The sequence below is a fragment of the Narcine bancroftii genome, chromosome 12 (genome assembly GCF_036971445.1).
Source record: "Narcine bancroftii isolate sNarBan1 chromosome 12, sNarBan1.hap1, whole genome shotgun sequence".
Taxonomy (NCBI): Eukaryota; Metazoa; Chordata; class Chondrichthyes; order Torpediniformes; family Narcinidae; genus Narcine; species Narcine bancroftii.
This window is the reverse complement of record NC_091480.1, coordinates 30,864,035-30,885,199: the sequence shown is the minus strand read 5'-3', so window position 1 is coordinate 30,885,199 and position 21,165 is coordinate 30,864,035. Positions and strand designations below refer to the sequence as shown.

Here is a 21,165-nt window from a genome sequence, read left to right as displayed (position 1 = left end):
TGGCAAACCTACAGATGTGTAATGAAAAGTCTGCTGACTGACTACATCATGGCCTGGTATGGCAGCACTAATACCCCTGAGCAGAAAGCCCAGTACATCATAGGCAAAACTCTCCCCACCATAGAGAAAATGTACAGGGAACATTACCATCGGAGAGCAACAGCAATTATCAAGGATCCCCACCATCCAGGACATGCTCTATTCTTGCTGGTGCTATCAGGATAGTGGTATAAGTGCCACAAGACTTGTATCACCAGGATCAGAAACAGTTGCTAATCCTCCATCATTAGACTCCTAAACAACAAAATCAATTACAGACTTATTTAAGGACTCTTACTTTGCATATTATTTATCACTGAATTTTTTTCAGTATTTGTTTACATTTCTTTCATTACATACATTTCCCTCTTTTGAAAATGTCTTTTGAGTATAATTTTTTTTGCACTACTAATAAGTAGAAAAAGAATCTCAGGGATGTATGTCATGTCATATACGTACTCTGCAATCAATTTGAACTTTGTCTTTGACTTTCCACTTTATCAAGGAAAAGGGTTTAAGAAAAGTGGTTAAAACAACAAGGTTGTAGATGACAAAATGTCATCTAAATTTGAACATTAACCCTTGACTTTTGAAGAATTTGCAGTATTTTCTGTTTTTTGGCATTGTTAGGCTGCTGAATAATGCAATAAAGTAAAAAGTACTAAAAAAAGCTGGAAATACTTCAGAAAGTATTTGATAGAGGTTTATAAAATCAAGAGAAGCATTGAAAGGGTAGATAGAATATTTCTCCCTAGGTAAAAGCGTCATACACTAGAAGACATACATTTAAGGTGAGGAGCAGGATATTTAATGGAGATTAGTGGAGCAAATTACTTTCACTGTATGATGGGTGTCTGGAGCAGGCTGCTAGGAGTAATGGTGCAAGCTGATACAATAGTAGCATTTAAGAGGACCCTGGATAGACAAGTAAATACAAAGGGGGTGGAAGGGATATGTATTAGGTGCAAGCAGTAGAGCTTTAGTTTGATTTAATCATTGTTTTGCAGACACATAGACCAATGGCCAGTTCCTGTGCTGTACTATTAGCCCCTTTCACACTGGCAACCCACTAAATAGGCAACCAAATGACCCAGGTTGCAATACCAGGTGAGCTGTTCACACTGGACTATGATCTCCCCGGATCACGTTGATATCTCGGATTGGGATGGGGGGTAACCTCCAGTGGTGACAACCCAATTGATGTATTACATACTCGCAGGGCAGTGAAATCATAGTGGGAATAAAGCACATACACGCAAAATGTATAAAAAGCACGGGGAAAAGCGCACACAATTTAATTAGACAAACATGTGTAATGTATAAAAGACCATGGGAAAATCTACTGCAGAGGGTTTCAGACTGTTCAAGCTTGGGAACTGAGACAACATTGGGCTGAGCATTAATGCTAGTTCTGTGATCATACTGGGTAAAGAACAACCTTTCCCAGAACTGTTCAGAAATGTATAACGTCTCATTGGCCTTCTCGGCCACGCTGTCAGCTAAATGGCAGAAGTTTGGTACTCGCACTTATTTTAGCCAAGCCCTATAGTGCAGCCATTGTTATGGTCCTTTATTAGTTACTGCAACCATGTACTGAACATGTAGACTATTTTTTTCTTGTCATTATTCCCTAAGCAATAGAGTATAACAGCTATTTACATAGCATTTACATTGTATTAGGTATTATAATTAATCTTGAGATGATTTAAAGCACAGGAACATGCTGACAACTCCACCAGCCACTTGGTGAAATTTAACTGCACTCATATTAAAACTACCAGACTGACACGCACACACACAGTTACTGACGTCACTAATAATATCCAGTTGAGTGGGTTCCCAGTTCACATTGCACTCGAGTCAACTAAGCCGGGCTCTGATACAACCCCCGACTAAGTAGCAGAGCCTGGTTGATTTTTACTGCCTCCCTACTCCTGCCCAATTGGGAGTGTTCACACTGGCAGGTGACCTGTTAAATATCCTCTAAATTGCCCTGTTCAACCCAGTTTCAGTGGTAGTGTGAAAGGGCTTAGGTTAAACATGCTTAATTGTGTATTCTGGTGTTGCTGAGGAAATTAAAGGAAGAAACTGGAGGTGTGTTAATACCATTCCTCTAATCCTCTCTAACTACTGCACCTTAAGAGCTGTAGATGTTTCAGTTCCAAATTATCCTGATCAACACATGTATTGTTCACTCCTTGTGGTGGAAGTTAATTTTGCCATTGGGGGTAATTTTGGAAACATTCTTGCAAAAAATTAAGTGCCAATTCAATATTTGTGGCCAATAAGGGAGAGCCTCTTGAAAGCAGAATTTAATGAAGTGCCAACAAGTCTTTGATTTGGAAAATTGCCAACGGTGAGCATTTGCTGCCTCATAATTCAGTTTTGATTCTATGTTTGCACTCTTTCCATGAGCACTTGGGTTTTCCCTGGATGTGCCAGGTTCCTTACATATGCTGAACATGTGCTGGTTGGTAGGTGAATTACCCCAAAGCTGAAGGCTCGGTATGGTGACGTGAACAAGCCAGTTTATATAACGACAGTGGAGGAGACTATTCAATTCTTTGAGCGTTATTAGCCAGTCAGTGCAATCATGACTGATCATTACTCTGGTTTTGCATTCTCTCAGTGTTATTTGACCTCTTTAGACATTGGTAATGTATTTACCTTCTTTTTGGATACATTTAATGATTTAGTCTTGCCTGCCTTCTGTGGTAGAGAATTCCATAAGTTCACCACTCTTGAGTGAAGATCTTCCTCCTCATCTCAGTCCTTAATGGCATAATATGTCTTTAGGCTGTGATCCTGGTTCTAGACTTCAGATTGGAAGGTCATTAGATCTGTTCAATTAAAATTGGATGTATATGGTTTAAATATATATGCAATATGGAAAAAAATATTTAAGTTCAAATTAATGTATTTATCACAGTTGTACAATTTGTGATTAATGTCTGCATTTATTTTGTTTTTAATTAGGTATGAACATTTTTTTGGAAAACTGTCTGATTTAAATCTGTGTGTAACTGAAGCCATGAAAGAAGACTTGCGAGTGAACTGGAGTATTAAGTGAGTATGCATACTTTGTGTATTTGACCTGAATAAATGAAATCAAATTGACAAGAATTTCTTAAAGCATGTTATATTATTCTGTTTTGTAAATCCAGTTTGTAACTAAATCCATTATTTATTTCTATAGTATATTGATTGGATGTTATTGTAGTCAGTTGGAATTCTGTGTTTGAGGGTGAAACATTAGGCTAGTTCTTTGCTACATCCTCTGCAAAGATTTATTCTTAGTCCTGTCCTTTTTGTTTTTGAGAAGATTTTGAAGACCTAAATAAATATGGGACCTTCTTGGAGCAATCAAAGTAAGAACAAGAATTTTTTAAACTGGGTTTTTTCTTTATTGGACGTCAATGTAGATCAGATGGAATGAGGATATGTTGAAGTTGTTTAAAACATTGGTGAGGCCAAATTTGCAATATTGTGTGCAGTTCTGGTCATCTAACTACGGAAAGGATATCAATAAGATTGAAAGAGTGCAGAAAAGATTTACTAGGATGTTGCCGGGTCTTCAGGAGTTGAATTACTGGGAAAGATTAAACAGGTTAGGAGTTTATTCCTTTGAGTGAAGAAGAATGAGGGAAGATTTGATAAAGGTTTACAAGATTATGAGAGGTATAGACAGAGTGGATGTGAGTAAGCTTTTTTCATTTAGATTGGGGGAGATAAATGTGAGAGATCATAGTTTTAAGCTGAAAGGGGAAAGGTTTAGGGGGAATATTCGAGGTTCTTCACTCAGAGAGTGATGGGAGTCTGGAATGATCTATTTGATGTGAATGCAGGCTTGTTCATAAATTGGATAAGTACATGGATGGGAGAGGTCTGGAGGTTTATGGAATGGGAGCAGGACAATGAAGTGATAGCACAGACTAGAAGGGCTGAACGGCCTGTTTTTTTCTATTATAGCGTTCTATGGTTCAGTGGATGAGCGGTATAATGTAAGTTAACGCATGAACAGTAAGATTTGGGGTGATTTCATATTATTCATTGGACAGCTCCTGGTTGCAGTTTGTCTTAATTGACTCCCTCATTCAGGCAAGATAAATGCAGTGGTTTGGAACAGTGGTCAGAAGCAGAATCTTAAATCTGTACCCTCAAGTTTCAGATTCACCTCCTCTGGGGGAGAAAGAAAGAGGTAATTTACCTTATCTAATGATTTTATCCCCTCATTTTATAAACTTATTTAATGTCATCCCCTAAGTCTACTGTACTATCCAGCCTCAACTTTATATTTCAACCCTAACAGATTCAGTAACAATTCCTTTTAATCTTTTTGGCACTCTTTCCATCTCAACACTATTTTCCAAAACTGCACACAATACTCCAAGTGCAGTCTCACAAAAGTCCTGTACAGTTGCAATATGATGTCCCTGCTCATTGTCCTGACCAAGGAAGGCAAACATGCCAAACACCATGTTCACCATCCAGTCTACCTGCAGTGCCACTTTAATCTCCATCAAGACAGCATTTAATCACTTCCTGTTGACGTCCACCATCACAAAGTTCTTCGGCATCAATACCTACAACAGAGTACACGAGTGCAATAGGAGCTAAGAGGCTAGGTATTCAGTGATTCACCTTCTGACACCCCAAAGGCTTTTCAACATATACAAGGCATTATCAGATTGGATTACTCCATTTGCCTAAATGATGCAGCTCTGGCACCTCTCAAGACATTCAACATCATTCAGTACTTCAAAACCTGCTTAGTAGGCTCTCCCTAAACATTCATTTCTTCCACCTCCTGGGCAGTGGTTGCAGTGTTTCCCTTCTACAGATGCTCTCCAGTTACTGCTACACCATCACATTTAAATCAGTCCTGGGGATTTATGAACCTTTGTATGTCCCGTGCTATCAAACACATCCTCAATACTGACCTGCTCCAGATCAGTAATTCACTCCTTCCTTAACTTGTCATAACCTGTATTACCAAGAAGGGCAGGGTAGCAGGTACACAGGAATACATCATTAACAAATTCTCCTTTTCACATAACATTGTGACTTGGAAGTATATTGCTGGTCTTCATTGTCGGGTCTAATTTTTGGAACTCCCTGCTGAAATTCACTTTGGGAGAAGAACCTTCATCAAAGTGATTGCATCAATTCAAGAAAGATCTTCATTGTCGGGTCTAATTTTTGGAACTCCCTGCTGAAATTCACTTTGGGAGAAGAACCTTCATCAAAGTGATTGCATCAATTCAAGAAAGATGCTCACCACCACCTCTTGAGGCATAATGGATGGGTAGTGAACACTGGTCTTTCCAGAGCCACCCAGATTTCATGTATGATTTTTTTTTTAAACTTAGTTCAGATTTTTTTATTGTATGCTTTTATATTTTTAAAATATGTTTATTGATGTTTACATTGTGCACAATTGAACAGAACAGTTTTCTATTGTATTGTAAAATTCAAGAAAAAAAAATTATAATTCAGAACCCCTACCACTAAGCAAACTTAAAGTTAACACATAGGAATCAAGTGACAATAACCTGGAGATGGACAGCACAACACCAAAACTTCAGGTCAACCCTAATTCTTTACATTATGATAATAGTCTCTAAATGGACCTCACATCTCTTGGAAGTTAATATTTGACTCTTTAATGGCATATTTATTTTGTTCTAAACTTAAACAAAACATAATATTGCTTAACCATTCTGTATGTGTAGGTGGAGTATTGTCTTTCCATTTAATCAAAATTTCATATCTGGACATCGATGAAGTAAATAATAAAATTTGGTTTTCAGTTGGAGTCAGTTTTGCATCATCATCTTGAATTGATCTGAATAGAGCAATTAAAGGGCAAGGTTTCAATTTGAACTTGAGCATCTCCGATAATGTTTGAAAGATATCTTTCCAAATTTTTTTATAAACTGTTCTGGACTTGTATCCTTTTATGTCTGTCTTTGGCTTGGCTTCGCGGACGAAGATTTATGGAGGGGGTAAAAAGTCCACGTCAGCTGCAGGCTCGTTTGTGGCTGACCAGTCCGATGCGGGACAGGCAGACACGATTGCAGCGGTTGCAAGGGAAAATTGGTTGGTTGGGGTTGGGTGTTGGGTTTTTCCTCCTTTGCCTTTTGTCAGTGAGGTGGGCTCTGCGGTCTTCTTCAAAGGAGGCTGCTGCCCGCCAAACTGTGAGGCGCCAAGATGCACGGTTTGAGGCGTTATCAGCCCACTGGCGGTGGTCAATGTGGCAGGCACCAAGAGATTTCTTTAGGCAGTCCTTGTACCTTTTCTTTGGTGCACCTCTGTCACGGTGGCCAGTGGAGAGCTCGCCATATAATACGATCTTGGGAAGGCGATGGTCCTCCATTCTGGAGACGTGACCCATCCAGCGCAGCTGGATCTTCAGCAGCGTGGACTCGATGCTGTCGACCTCTGCCATCTCGAGTACCTCGACGTTAGGGGTGTGAGCGCTCCAATGGATGTTGAGGATGGAGCGGAGACAACGCTGGTGGAAGCGTTCTAGGAGCCGTAGGTGGTGCCGGTAGAGGACCCATGATTCGGAGCCGAACAGGAGTGTGGGTATGACAACGGCTCTGTATACGCTTATCTTTGTGAGGTTTTTCAGTTGGTTGTTTTTCCAGACTCTTTTGTGTAGTCTTCCAAAGGCGCTATTTGCCTTGGCGAGTCTGTTGTCTATCTCATTGTCGATCCTTGCATCTGATGAAATGGTGCAGCCGAGATAGGTAAACTGGTTGACCGTTTTGAGTTTTGTGTGCCCGATGGAGATGTGGGGGGGCTGGTAGTCATGGTGGGGAGCTGGCTGATGGAGGACCTCAGTTTTCTTCAGGCTGACTTCCAGGCCAAACATTTTGGCAGTTTCCGCAAAGCAGGACGTCAAGCGCTGAAGAGCTGGCTCTGAATGGGCAACTTAAGCGGCATCATCTGCAAAGAGTAGTTCACGGACAAGTTTCTCTTGTGTCTTGGTGTGAGCTTGCAGGCGCCTCAGATTGAAGAGACTGCCATCCGTGCGGTACCGGATGTAAACAGCGTCTTCATTGTTGGGGTCTTTCATGGCTTGGTTCAGCATCATGCTGAAGAAGATTGAAAAGAGGGTTGGTGCGAGAACACAGCCTTGCTTCACGCCATTGTTAATGGAGAAGGGTTCAGAGAGCTCATTGCTGTATCTGACCCGACCTTGTTGGTTTTCGTGCAGTTGGATAATCATGTTGAGGAACTTTGGGGGACATCCGATGCGCTCTAGTATTTGCCAAAGCCCTTTCCTGCTCACGGTGTCGAAGGCTTTGGTGAGGTCAACAAAGGTGATGTAGAGTCCTTTGTTTTGTTCTCTGCACTTTTCTTGGAGCTGTCTGAGGGCAAAGACCATGTCAGTGGTTCCTCTGTTTGCGCGAAAGCCGCACTGTGATTCTGGGAGAGTATTCTCGGCGACACTAGGTATTATTCTATTTAGTAGAATCCTAGCGAAGATTTTGCCTGCAATGGAGAGCAACGTGATTCCCCTGTAGTTTGAGCAGTCTGATTTCTCGCCTTTGTTTTTGTACAGGGTGATGATGGTGGCATCACGAAGATCCTGAGGCAGTTTACCTTGGTCCCAACAAAGCTTGAAAAACTCATGCAGTTTGGCATGCAGAGTTTTGCCGCCAGCCTTCCAGACTTCTGGGGGGATTCCATCCATACCTGCTGCTTTGCCACTTTTCAGTTGATCGATTGCCTTATATGTCTCATCCAGGGTGGGAACCTCATCCAGCTCTAGCCTTAGGGGCTGTTGAGGGAGCTGGAGCAGGGCGGAATCTTGGACTGAGCGGTTGGTACTGAAAAGAGATTGGAAGTGTTCTGACCATCGGTTGAGGATGGAGATCTTGTCGCTGAGGAGGACTTTGCCGTCTGAGCTGCGCAGCGGGCTTTGGACTTGGGGTGAGGGGCCGTACACAGCCTTTAGAGCCTCGTAGAAACCCCTGAAGTCGCCAATGTCCGCGCTGAGCTGTGTTCGTTTGGCGAGGCTAGTCCACCACTCATTTTGGATCTCCCGGAGTTTGCGCTGAAGATGGCTGCATGCGCGACGGAAGGCTTGTTTCTTCTCTGGACAGGACGGCTTTGTAAGGTGAGCCTGGTGGGCAGCTCACTTCTTTGCCAGCAGCTCCTGGATTTCCTGGCTGTTTTCGTCAAACCAGTCCTTGTTTTTCCTGGAGGAGAAGCCCAGTACCTCTTCAGTGGATTGCAGTATGGTAGTCTTCAACTGATCCCAGAGGGTTTCAGGGGACGGGTCCGTGAGGCGGGTTGCAACGTCGAGCTTTGCTTTGAGGTTTGCCTGGAAGTTTCCTCTCGCTTCGTCTGACTGTAGTTTTCCAACATTGAACCTCTTTCTGGGGGCTTTATTGTTCCTGGGCTTTGGCTTGAAGTGAAGGTTGAGCTTGCAGCGAACCAGCCGGTGGTCAGTGTGGCATTCCGCGCTAGGCATGACCCTGGTGTGGAGCACATCTTGTTTGTCACTTTCTCGCACCAGGATGTAGTCCAGGAGGTGCCAGTGTTTGGATCGGGGATGCATCCAGGTGGTCTTAAGGCTGTCCCTCTGCTGAAAAAGGGTGTTTGAAAAAGGGTATCCTTTTATAATCATTCATTAAAAACAATTTATGTCATATTTTTCTGCTTAATACTTATACATCTTTTTAACAGGGCCATCACACTATATGATTCCCCATCTCCCATTTTCAGAGAAAGCCCTTTAGAATTGCAACATGTGTTGTTTAAGAAGCTTGCCGATGATTTTGCCCCATTTAGAGCAAGGTATGTTTTATATGATACACCAAATAACACATTTTGTTTATTAAATTGATTGCAAAGCTGAAGAGCATTTGATATTTTTGTATTATAATTTTCATTTTCAAAACCAATGAATCAGTTTGTGCTGCCAATTTACAATAAATTGATGAGCAAAGTGCATCTAGCTAACAATGCATGACCCACAATTTTACAATTTCATATAAATCTTTAGTTTGACACTGCAGATAAATTGTGCGTTTTTTGGTGTGAAATTAGGACAGAATCTGTGCCTTCTAACTTGGAGCAGACAGCCTTTACTGAGCTAAGCATTACTGGAGATGTCACATATGTCCATGGAAGACCTGCGTTGCTGCTTAGCAGTACTAGCTGGACAGGTAAGGTTGATTTAAAAACAAATCACAGGTTTGAAAGAGTGCAGAGAAGATTTACTAGAATGTTGCCGGGTCTTCGTGAGTTGAGTTACAGAGAAAGATTAAACAGATTAGGATTTTATTCTTTGGAGTGAAGAATGAGGGGAGAGGTTTACAGGATTATGAGAGTTATAGACAGAGTGGATGCAAGTAGGCTTTTTCCACCGATTGGGGGAGATAAATATGAGAGATCATAGTTTTAAGCTGAAAGGGGGAAGGTTTAGGGGGAACAAGGGGAATGTTCTTCACTTGGAGAGTGGTGGGAGTGTGGAATGGGCTGTCGTCTGATGTGGTAAATGCGGGCTCGACCTTGAGCTTTAAGAATAGATTGGATAGATACATGGCTAGGAGAGATCTGGAGGGTTATGGAATGCGAGCAGGTTAATGGGACTTCTAGTTTGTCAGCACAAACTAGAAGGGCTGAATCTCCAGTTTTCTATGCTGTTGCATTATGTGGATTGTGTGGAAGGTTGTTGTAGGTTACACAGGATATGGACAGGAAGCAAATTTGGGTGGAAAAGGAGCAGATGGAGTTCAATCTGGATGTGTGAAGTGATGCATTTTGGAAGGTCAAACATGAAGGCAGAGTACATGGTTAATGCCAGGATTCTTAACAGTGTAGAAGAACAAAGGGACTTTGATCCAAATCCATAGATCTCTCAAGGTTGATGTGGAAATTGATGGGATAGTCAAGAAGGCTTATGGCATGCTAGTCTTCATTAGTTGGGGGTTTGAATTAAAGAGTTGTAAGGTAATGCTGGAGCCCTATAAAACTCTGGTTGGACCACACTTGGAATATTGTGTTAACTTCTGGTTTGCCTCATTACAAGAAGGATATGGAAGCTTTGAGAGGGTGCAGACAAGATTTGCCAGGATTGGAGAACGTGTTTTATGAGGCAAGGTTAACGGAGCAAAGACTTCTATCTCCAGAGCGAAAAAGGGTGAGAAGTGACTTAATAGAGATCTACAAGATTATTAGCTAGCACCATTTTCTCAGAGTGACAGTAGCAGATACCAGAGGATATCTGTATAAGGTGAGGGGAGGAAAGTTTAGGGGAAACGTCAGGGATAATTTGAAATATTTGTACATTGTAAAAGAGTAAACTGGATCAGCAAGTTTGTAGATGACACAAAGATTTGAGGAATTGTGACAGTGAGGAAGGCTATCAAACCTTGCAGAGGGATCTGGACCAGCTGGAAAAATGGACTGAAAAATGGCAGATAGGATGCAGGCGAATGTGAGGTCTGGCATTTTGGTGGGACAACCCAAGAAAGGACATACACAGTAAATGGTAGGGCACTGAGGAGTGTGGTAGAACAGAGGGATCTGAGAATAAAGATACATGAAAGAGTTGTCAAACATGCTTTTGGGGATATTGGCCTTCATAAATCAAAATAGTGGAGTTGTTGATGGAAGATTTGATAGAGGTGTTTAAAATTATGAGGTGGATAAACAGTAAATATAGGTAGGTTTTTTCCTACGTATGAGATACAAACCAGAGGACATGGGTTAAGGATGAAAGGGAAAAAATTTAGGGAAAATATTAGGGGAACTTCTTCACATAGAGAGTGGTGGGAGAGCGGAATGAGCTGCCAGCTGAAGTTGTTGAATGCGGGATCAATTTTAACATTTAAGAAGAATCTGGACACATCCAAGGATGGGAGAGGTATGGAGGGCTATGGACAGTCTGCAGGTCAGTGGGACTAGACAGAAAGATAGTTCAGCACAGACTAGAAGGACCAAAGGGCCTTTTTCTCTGCTATAATGTTCTATTTTCAATTTTAATTTTAAAAACAATGAGAACTCTAGGAATTTTCTCTTTGCAATATCCAAACATATTACAGTAAAAACCCGTTATCCAGAATTCAAGCAACTGGTAGCCTCGAGCAACTGGCAAAATAAAATGCAGAAAATAAATAAGTTAAAAAATACAGATTTTAAATTGGCATACCTCGCCAATCACGCAACATGCAATCTCAAGCAACCAGAAAATTAACTTATCCAGCATCTACCAATACATAGGCATAAGTGCCAAATACCAGGGATTTTACTATAATTCCATATTGGTGATAGTGTATTGTACATCTTGGATCATTTTTGTGGCCATGTGGCTCATGTCTCTCACATATACCAGCCTGAAATGTTGAGGAAACAAAGTTTATTTCCAAACAAGTGAATTTGTCCTGTAAGTCACATCGGCTGCGTTTTTTGGTGCTAATGTCAAAACCTAATGTCAAAATTGTCAGATCTGTTTGCATCATTAAGGTTTAAGCATTTTAACAAAATATATTCTTATGTAGCCTAAGAATAAAAAGTTCTTTGGCTTCACCATGATGGATTTTCTTTTATTTTCAGAGGATGAAGATTTCTCTATTCTGCTCAAAGCTTTAGAAGGTAGGTTTCTTCAAATTTTTGTTTCCATTTAAATATATGACATTAGTATCATTATTTTAAAGCATTCCAAAACATGAAAGTATGAAGTGGATATCTGCAGCAACGTAACAGTTTAATCGCTTTTTACTTTGTTTCTACTGTATGCCCAACTTTTCCATTTTCTCATGGGACAAAAACAGGCCAACAGAATCAGAATTTAAAGTCCAATCAGTATCTTTCCCTTGAAGATATGGTGATAATCTGTTGTTTTAAATTGCAGCAGTCCTTGGAGTTAGAGTGTCACGTAGAATGATAACCAAAGTTGAGTCAAAGTGAGAGATTTTATGAAGAGCATAGAGGAAGAAGCAAAGAGGGAAGCAGAGAGAATAAGGCAGGGTATTCAAGAGCTTCAAGTCTTAACAGCCACAGCCCAACTGACAAAGATGAAGGACATGAGGGAGACCAGACTGGAGGAGGACAGTTACCTTGGAGAGATGGGAAGTGTTGACACCAGGGCGCCATTTTCATGTCTCTGTTTTCCACAACCAAGACTTGCGAATGACTCCAGTTATGCTGCTCCGGTTTGAACTGTTAAGCATCCTGCTTTTCTGCTGGAACCCATCGGGAAGATATCATTTACATCTTTTGAACTTGCTCAATATTAGCTACCTGGCTATACAGGTAGTCCCCAACTTACAACCATAATTGGGACCAACGGATTGGTCATTATTCAAATTGGTCCTAACTCGGGACCTCAGGCTGCCGTATGGAAGCGGGGACCACTGTACGCAGTACTTTTAATATAAAATATGTACGTGTACAGTAGTTTTAATAAAGTTTATTTTTAATTTGGTTGTATGTGCCAGTGGACATAACTCGCGTAGGTCATAAGTCAAGGACTACCTGTACTGTGAAATCTTAAATTATCAAAATTCAATGGTGCTTATGTAAGATGACTGTTTACATAGCCTTCTGTGTGTATAACTTGGCTTTGTTAATTATACATAATAGAAATGAACTGTACATATTACTGCTCTGCCAGATTCAGTTGCAACAAAATCATCAAATTTGCCTCAAAAGGAACAATGAGTCATATTGCAAAGAGGTTGAAAGACTCCTAAGATGGTTTGAGAACAACTGGAATCTCAGTATGGACAATACAAAGGAGATGATTGTGGTACATGTCCAGGTTGTGTGCATAAAGGTTAATATTTAATTTTAACCAGATCTTCCTACCATTGCAAGGATATTGATTCTAGGTGATGGGAAAAATAATGATCTGGTAAACCAAATTCAATGGGGAGGAAAAGACATGAAGTTATTATATCAAACAAGATGGAGATCAGTATGGTCTAATAACAAGTCTCTAATTGGCTTGACTGCAAGTTTTTCTTTCTTCTTTGGCTTGGCTTCGCGGATGAAGATTTATGGGGGGGTACGTCCACGTCTGCTGCAGGCTCGTTGGTGACTGACAAGTCCGATGCGGGACAGGCAGGCACAGTTGCAGCGGTTGCAAGGGGAAATTGGTGGGTTGGGTGTTGGGTTTTTCCTCCTTTGTCTTTTGTCAGTGAGGTGGGCTCTGCGGTCTTCTTCAAAGGAGGTTGCTGCCCGCCAAACTGTGAGGCGCCAAGATGCACGGTTTGAGGCGATATCAGCCCACTGGCGGTGGTCAATGTGGCAGGCACCAAGAGATTTCTTTAGGCAGTCCTTGTACCTCTTCTTTGGTGCACCTCTGTCACGGTGGCCAGTGGAGAGCTCGCCATATAACATGATCTTGGGAAGGCGATGGTCCTCCATTCTGGAGACGTGACCCACCCAGCGCAGCTGGATCTTCAGCAGCGTGGACTCGATGCTTGAGGACTCTGCCAACTCGAGTACTTTGATATTGGTGACTGCAAGTGCTGCAGCTGAAAGTACCTTACCAGCTACATTAAAGAGTAGGAATTCTATTGGACGTGGGGATGATGCAAGATAAATGAACCTTGAGCTATATCATTTGTTAGTTGATATGTGGCATCATACGTCCACATGAATAAACAAGAATTTTAGGCAGGTGCTTCATATACATGTGAATAATGAGCTAATGTCTGCTGAAGCAGTAAATGCCTATATAGGGAAAAATGGGGCTTCTAAAATGTTGGTTGGGTCTTAGATAAATATTATAGTCAATAAAATATGAAGAGGGTGCAGAAAACTACGTGAGGATTAGAAAATGAATTTTATACTGATATTGGCAAAACTTGTTCTCCACAGGCCAAAAATGAATAAGACTTGATTCAGGTGTTCATATTTGCAAACTGATTTGATAGCTAACAAGCTGAAGATGTGCTTTCAATGGCATCAATAACCAGTGAATACAAATTGAAGATGATGGTGTGGCGGCGCACAATCTTTTTTTAAATTTTTTTAATTTTTCACACTATGAACCATATTAATCAAAATACACACAAACATTTCCCTCTTGAATATACAGTGTAATTTTCTCCCCTTTTCCCCCCTCCCTTCTCTCCTTCCTTCTCACCCCCTTCCAAACCCATTAAACGTTCAACATATACAATAAACCCATTAAACAATGTCATCACATAATGAAAATAAACAAGAAAAATGTGTCATCTACTGTTACACACTGGGTCAGTTCATTTCGTCTTCTTCTCATTCTATCATTTTAGGGGGTGGAGGTCCGAAGGCAGGCCCTCTCTGTTGTGTTCCATGTACGGTTCCCAAATTTGTTCAAATAATGTGACTTTATTTTTCAAATTATATGTTATTTTTTCCAATGGAATACATTTATTCATTTCCATGTACCATTGCTGTATTCTCAGACTCTCTTCCAATTTCCAAGTTGACATTATACATTTTTTTGCTACAGCTAAGGCTATCGTAATAAATCTTTTTTGCGCTTCATCGAGTTTGAGGCCTAATTCTTTACTACTTATATTACTTAGAAGAAAGATCTCTGGATTTTTTTGGTATGTTGCTTTTGTGATTTTATTTAATTCCTGATTTAGATCTTCCCAAAACTTTTGCACTTTCTCATATGCCCAAATTGCATGTACTGTTGTTCCCGTTTCCTTCTTACAGCGAAAACATCTATCTGATACTGTTGGGTCCCATTTATTTAACTTTTGGGGCGTGATATATAGCCTGTGTAACCAATTATATTGTATCATGCATAACCTCGTGTTTATTGTATTTCTTATAGTTCCAGACCATAGCTTTTCCCATATTTCATTTTTTATCTTTATGTTTAAATCTTGTTCCCACTTTTGTTTGGGTTTATACCTTATTTCATCATTTTCTTTCTCTTCCAGCTTGATGTAAATGTTTGTTATAAATCATTTAATTATCATTGTGTCTGTAATCACATATTCAAAGCTCCTTCCTTCTGGTAATCTCAGTCTGCTTCCAAATTTGTCCTATAAGTAGGTTTTCAGTTGGTGGTATGCAAACATTGTACCGTGAATTATTCCATATTTGTACTTCATTTGTTGAAATGATAATAAATTATTTCCCAAAAAACAATTTTCTATTCTTTTAATCCCTTTTCTCTCCCATTCTCTAAAAGAAAGGTTATCTATTGTGAAAGGGATTAGTTGATTTTGTGTCAATAATAATTTTGGTAGTTGGTAATTTGTTTTTTTTTTACTTTCTATGTGAATCTTCTTCCAAATGTTGAGCAGATGGTGCAGTACTGGTGAACTTCTATGTTGCACCAGTTTTTCATCCCACTTATAAAGTATATGTTCTGGTACCTTCTCTCCTATTTTATATAACTCTCTCCTGGTCCAATTTGGTTTTTCCCTTGTTTGATAAAAATCTGATAGATATCTTAATTGTGCTACTCTATAATAATTCTTAAAGTTTGGTAGCTGCAAACCACCTTGTTTGTACCATTCTGTTAATTTATCTAGCGCTATCCTTGGTTTCACCCCTTTCCATAAGAATTTCCGTATTATTTTCTTTAACTCATTGAAGAATTTCTCTGTTAAGGGAATTGGTAATGATTGAAATAGGTACTGTATCCTTGGTGGGAAGATATTCATTTAATGCAATTTACCCTTCCTATCAGTGTTAGTGGTAAATCTTTCCAGTGTTATATGATGCTGCCGTTACGTGCCCTACCCAGTCTCTCCTTAATTTCACTTGAGTTAGATGCGTTTCCTGCATGAATGGTATGTCTATTTTTTTCTTTTTTCAATAAATTTAATAGGCTCTTCCTTTTGATTTGGTTATGTATTCCGTTAATATTTATAGTCATATAGTTCAACAGGGCCATCTCATACTCTATTTACATCTCATTTCCGCTTCCTCACCACCACCTTTCCCCTTTTCCCCATTTTCATTTCTCAGTTTTCTTTTTTTGAACGCACTGTATGACAACACTTCTAAAAACATAAAATATCTCAACCATTCCCACATCTAAAATTCCCTTAACCCCAAGTGTCCCCCCCCCCCTCTTTGAGTCGCCCCTTGTCCCTTGCCGGGCAACCACAACTCCCCCCTCCATTCGGACTGCGAACCCATTCGCAAGTGTCAACTGATTTCGCAGTGACTATTATTCTCTCCCACCCAACCCCCTCCAGAAAAGATTTTTATCTTCACATTACAACAAACTCTCCTTCTTTTCTTCTTTCTTTTTATTTTATTTTTTTAACCCCTCTTTATTTTTCACCCCTTCTCCCTTACTTCCCTTTTCTTCCCTCCTTTAGTTCTTACTTATACATTATTTTTACATCTTTATACGTAATTTGTCATCGTTCTTTGTTCTTGTTACATGTTTTCATCTCTCTGTCTTGCAGGCGTTCTGCAAATTCTCGTGCTTTCTCCGGATCCGAGATCAGTCTGTTTTGCTGCCCCGGGATAACTATTTTAAGCTCCACTGGATATCTTAACATAAATAGCCTTTTTTCCATAGGATCGATTTTGCTGCGTTAAACTCCTTCCTCTTCTTTAGGAGCTCAAAACTTATGTCTGGGTAGAAAAAAAAATTTTGACCTTTGTATTCCAGTGGTTTTTTGTCTTCTCTAATTTTATTCATTGCCTTCTCCAATATATTTTCCCTTGTCGTGTATCTCAGAAATTTTACTAAAACGGTTCTTGGTTTTTGTTGTGACTGTGGTTTCGGGGCTAATGTTCTGTGTGCCCTTTCTATTTCCATTCCTTCCTGCATTTCTGGCATTCCCAGGACTTTTTGGATCCATTCTTTTATAAATTCTTTCATATCTTTGTCTTCTTCATCTTCCTTAAGGCCCACTATCTTTATATTGTTTCGCCTACTATAGTTTTCCATTATATCCATCTTCTGAGGTAACAACTCCTGTGTTTCTTTAACGTTTTTGTCACTTTCTTCCAATTTTCTTTTTAAGTCGTTCATTTCCATTTCTACTGCCATTACACGTTCTTCCATTTTCTAATCCTTTCCCTACATCTGTTATGACCAGCTCTATTCTACTCACTTTTTCTTCTGTACTTTTCATTTTTCTTTTCACTAAATTCTAGTGTCAACCATTCTTTTAATGCTTTCATTTGTACTTGAAAAAATTTTTTATCTATGTACTCTCCATTCATTTTACCTCCTATTCCTCTGTGCAGAGCTTGGTCTTCTTCTTCTGTGTCTGCTCTTGGGTTTGTGTCTTCTATTTCTCCTTCTTGTATCTGTGTCTCTTCTGACTTTCTTGTTGAGCAGGTTGTCTGTTTGTTGGGTTTTTTTTTCCATGGTTTCTTGATGTTGGTCCTCTTCTTTTGAGCTGGTTATCTGTTGTGTGTCTTGCTTCCTTTTTTCTTTCTCTCCCCTCCCTTTCCCATTGCTTTCTTTATCTTCCAGCTGGGAGCCCTGCTATCGGGCATCTCTCAGCTGTTCGTGCTGTGGAGTTTCACTCCACAGCTGGTCCCCACTCCCGTCGGTGTTCTCCTTGTCATGCGCAATTGCGCACCTCTGTTTGGCTCAGTGAGCCATTTTTGCAGTCCCGCGGTCGGTGGGTCGCGACCCTGCGGGGTCTCCACTAACCTCGGGAAGCGGGCTCCTCTTTCCACGGCAGGTCCCTGCTTTTTCGTGCAGGTAAGGCCTTCACCTTTCTCTTCTGGCGTCTTTCCTTCTTTTTTTCCCATTGTTTTTGGTTTTTCTTTCTTAGGTGCCCTTTTCTCCATACCTTTATTTTTTATTTGTGATTTGTGTGTCTGGGGCTTTGCTTTTTCTTCATTTTTTTTCTTTTCTGGAGAGGGCTGGTATTCTCCTACTGGCCACTACTCCATCACATGACTCCTTCCGGCGCAATCTTGTAGCGGCGAACTAGTCCCACTTGTCATGCGCGGTCAGTGGGGCAGCCATGGGAAGGATGACGTCGCGGGACCATCTCTTCCGATTCATGCCAGAAGGCCCCGTACACACATGCATCGTCAGGACATCGGGGGCTGAACGAGACAAGGTTTAAAGACTGCAGCACGAGATTCCAATAAAGTCAGTTGTATACCCAAGCTCATAGTCTGTTGTCTCAGTCTCTTTGCTGCACTCACTCACAACATGCTACATTGGGCAAATTAATTAGAGGAGTCATAAAGAAACAATAGGTTGCTTTGTGGTGGAATTGGAGTCTTTGGTAACAAAAGTACTTGAAGTTAAAAAAAGAATCTCTACAAGTGTAAAATTAAATTTATTTCACTTTTAAGATGATGAAAGAATTATTCATTTTTGCAGTTTTCTAATTTAAACATTTTTTTCTCCATTTTCTTTTCACAGAATATGAAGGGTTTATAACCAGTGGTATAAAATTGCCATCTCTTGTTTGTGTTATTACAGGTATTTCTTTTAAACCACATCCCTTTTTTATCATTCCTCCCAGAAACCTTGTATTTTCTTCCCTGCCCCTAATTCCCATCTTCTTTCTTTCTTTCCTTTCCCTTCTCTCTTCCTCTTTCCTTCTCCACTGCCCAGCCACTTAACTTTTCCTACCTCCATCAGACTCATTTAAATTTATTTTGTTTTTCAGGAAAAGGTCCACTAAAGAAATTTTATAACCATCAAATTGAGAAAATCAATTTTAAATATGTTCATATTTGCACTCCATGGCTAGAAGCAGAGGATTATCCTGTGTTGCTGGGTAAAATTGCTTTTAATACACATATTAAGAAGAATTTTAATAATTGTTTAATTTTGCTATGAAACATGATTGGGGACAGATAGCATGATGGATCTTCCAACATGTTATATTTTATCAGTATCTTGTCATATTTAAGGGAGCTATAAATCTGAACAAAAATAGAATTTCAATATTTAGTGGAAATATTGGTGTTTGAAGATGGAAACTTTGTCTCCATAAATATATTAATAACTTGTTTAAGTCACAGAATCCTATTGTTTGATTCATTGTATTCATTCAGTGTTTTACATTCCTGAACTAGTTAGGGAAAATATTTTCATGCTGGAATATTTTATACTGAAGTAGAGTTCCATGATGCAATATTTAACTATTTTAAATGCATTTTTTCTCCATAACATTTTTATTGTAATTATTTTACAGGATCTGGTGATTTGGGAGTTTGTCTTCATAAATCAACCAGTGGGCTAGATTTGCCAATGAAGGTAGTAGACATGTTTGGTTGTCATTTGCCTGTGTGCGCTCTTTATTTCCAGTGGTACGTATAAGGTAAAATAATACCTTCTGATTCTTTTGTCACCTCAACCTGACTTGTGTATTGATGGGTTTCCAGTGCGATTTAATTTTTAATAAATCCTGGACAATTTACTTTTTTGAAAGTGAAATTAATCAAATGAGTCAATATGTTTGAGTATTGTGAGATAGCATTAATTTATTACTGGCAGGATACTAAAACAGATCATACTGTTGAAAAGAAATGTGGATTTATGGCATGTAAAATGGCAGTTCATCCATACCTGTTGCATGCCTGCACAATATAAAATGTTACAAGCCCAGAGGACCCCAAAACCCAGTAACCAAGACAAATGGTTACTTCAACAAACATTGCTTTTAATTATCTTTAAACATGAAAACAGATTAGTTGTTAATAGTGTGAACCTAACTTCGCCCCCTTCTCATTCTAAGCGCACATACATGTAATGTGTATGCAAGTTCAGAAAAGTTTTTTGATTCATAGTCCAATCTCACTTCTCATTCCTCCAAGTTCACTGGTTGCAGGCAATTCTAATACTGTGCACAGAATTTAGCATTTATAAAGTTCACCAGGCTTTGGTGCTTGAAAGGTAAATGGTCACTGCTCAGGAAAGTTCTTGTCGGTTTTCAGAGAGATTTGTTGTTCCAGGACACAAACTGATTCCTTTTAATCAGTCACGTCAGCATCTTGCTGAATAAACTTGCCCCATCAGGGGTTTTCCAGATGATATCCTCTTTCTTTCAGGTCACCACAGAGTTCCTTTTAGTTTCTCTTATTTCAAGTGAAACATTAGTCAGCCAGCCTCTCCTCTTGCATGAACCACAAGGGGTTTGACCAGGCTGAACTAAGTACTCACAACCTGTCTTCCAAATGGGTTTTTTTTTCTAGCTTGTCCTGTTCCAGTCCCAGCTGCTACTGCTGACAGTAAAACTGCAGAACTGATCTCTCTCTCTCTCTCTCTCTCTCTCTCTGAGAAAAAACTGTTCAACTCTCTGCTTGCAAAAACCACATGACCCTCTTAGAGGGTCCCAGACAGCCTGCAGCTCCGAATTACTCCTCCGATCTCTTTCATCTGTTGCTTTTCAAAACAGCAATCCATTAGTGAGGTCTCTTGGACACTCCCCAAATTTTTTGCAAAGGCCCCCAGGAGCTGGCTTGAGCAGAGCTCCAATATTTTTAATAAGATGTTTTGAAGTGTTTGTGTGTGACCTACACTAAAAAAAAACTTGCCCCAATTTAACTCCCAAAAACATATCTATATACAATACAAACACAATATAATCTGTCACAGAATACTTAAAAGAAATGTCAGCAAAGAACTTTATGGTCCCAGTCCCAACAGTAGGACTACCCCTAGCATCAAAATGCATCTTTGGAATGAGTATATTTGTACAAAACTGCTTCAGTACTTGATGACCCTCTCAAGCATCCATCAATGTAGTTTCTCTTCTGGAAAAGTCATTCAAGATTGTTTTTAAATAGGACATTTTTTTGTAATGGATTTTGATATTTTTACCTTTCATTAAATTTTGGAATTAGTCCTCTGCACATTCAAAACATAATGAGAGAACTAAAAATCAAAATCAATCAAGAAAAATAAATTAATTTACCACTTCTGCTGCTTAGTCTCACAATTTTGTGAAATTTGGTTACAGATATTTGTTCATTATTACTGCATTCTTACTACTTTCTGTGCCTTTCCATCTTCTTCCAACTTTTGTCTCAGTCTCCTTAAAGCCCTTTTCCCTATATCTCCTTTCTCTGGTAATTGAGTTAAATTGTAACATTCCTTTCATTGTATTACAGTCTACCAGAACTTGTGAAACATGAAGAAAATGGTCTAATATTTAAAAATTCTCATGAATTGGCTGAGCAACTAAAGGTAATGTGATATTTGCAATGGAA

General features: G+C 39.7%; 2 protein-coding genes across 5 annotated transcripts in view; one reads left to right on the top strand and one right to left on the bottom strand.

Moving 5' to 3' along the window:
• Nucleotides 1–21,165, top strand: part of alg1 (ALG1 chitobiosyldiphosphodolichol beta-mannosyltransferase) — a 29,550-nt gene that overhangs the window by 4,953 nt on the left and 3,432 nt on the right. For 2 of the 3 annotated variants that reach the window (XM_069906297.1, XM_069906296.1), the window contains exons 5-12: nt 3,016–3,105; nt 8,740–8,850; nt 9,103–9,221; nt 11,614–11,652; nt 18,368–18,427; nt 18,618–18,728; nt 19,149–19,263; nt 21,067–21,142. In XM_069906297.1, the coding sequence (XP_069762398.1) occupies nt 3,016–3,105; nt 8,740–8,850; nt 9,103–9,221; nt 11,614–11,652; nt 18,368–18,427; nt 18,618–18,728; nt 19,149–19,263; nt 21,067–21,142 (721 nt within the window). The remainder of the gene's footprint in view (nt 1–3,015; nt 3,106–8,739; nt 8,851–9,102; nt 9,222–11,613; nt 11,653–18,367; nt 18,428–18,617; nt 18,729–19,148; nt 19,264–21,066; nt 21,143–21,165) is intronic. The other variant, XM_069906298.1, reaches the window with a different exon arrangement.
• eef2kmt (eukaryotic elongation factor 2 lysine methyltransferase) overlaps nt 2,573–21,165 on the bottom strand; it is a 34,956-nt gene continuing 16,363 nt past the window's right edge. The window contains exon 9 of one of the 2 annotated variants that reach the window (XM_069906302.1): nt 2,573–2,879. In XM_069906302.1, coding sequence (XP_069762403.1) covers nt 2,858–2,879 — 22 coding nt within the window. In that variant the 3' untranslated portion in view covers nt 2,573–2,857. Of the gene's footprint in view, nt 2,880–12,129; nt 12,243–21,165 lie in introns of those variants that run through there. The other variant, XM_069906301.1, reaches the window with a different exon arrangement.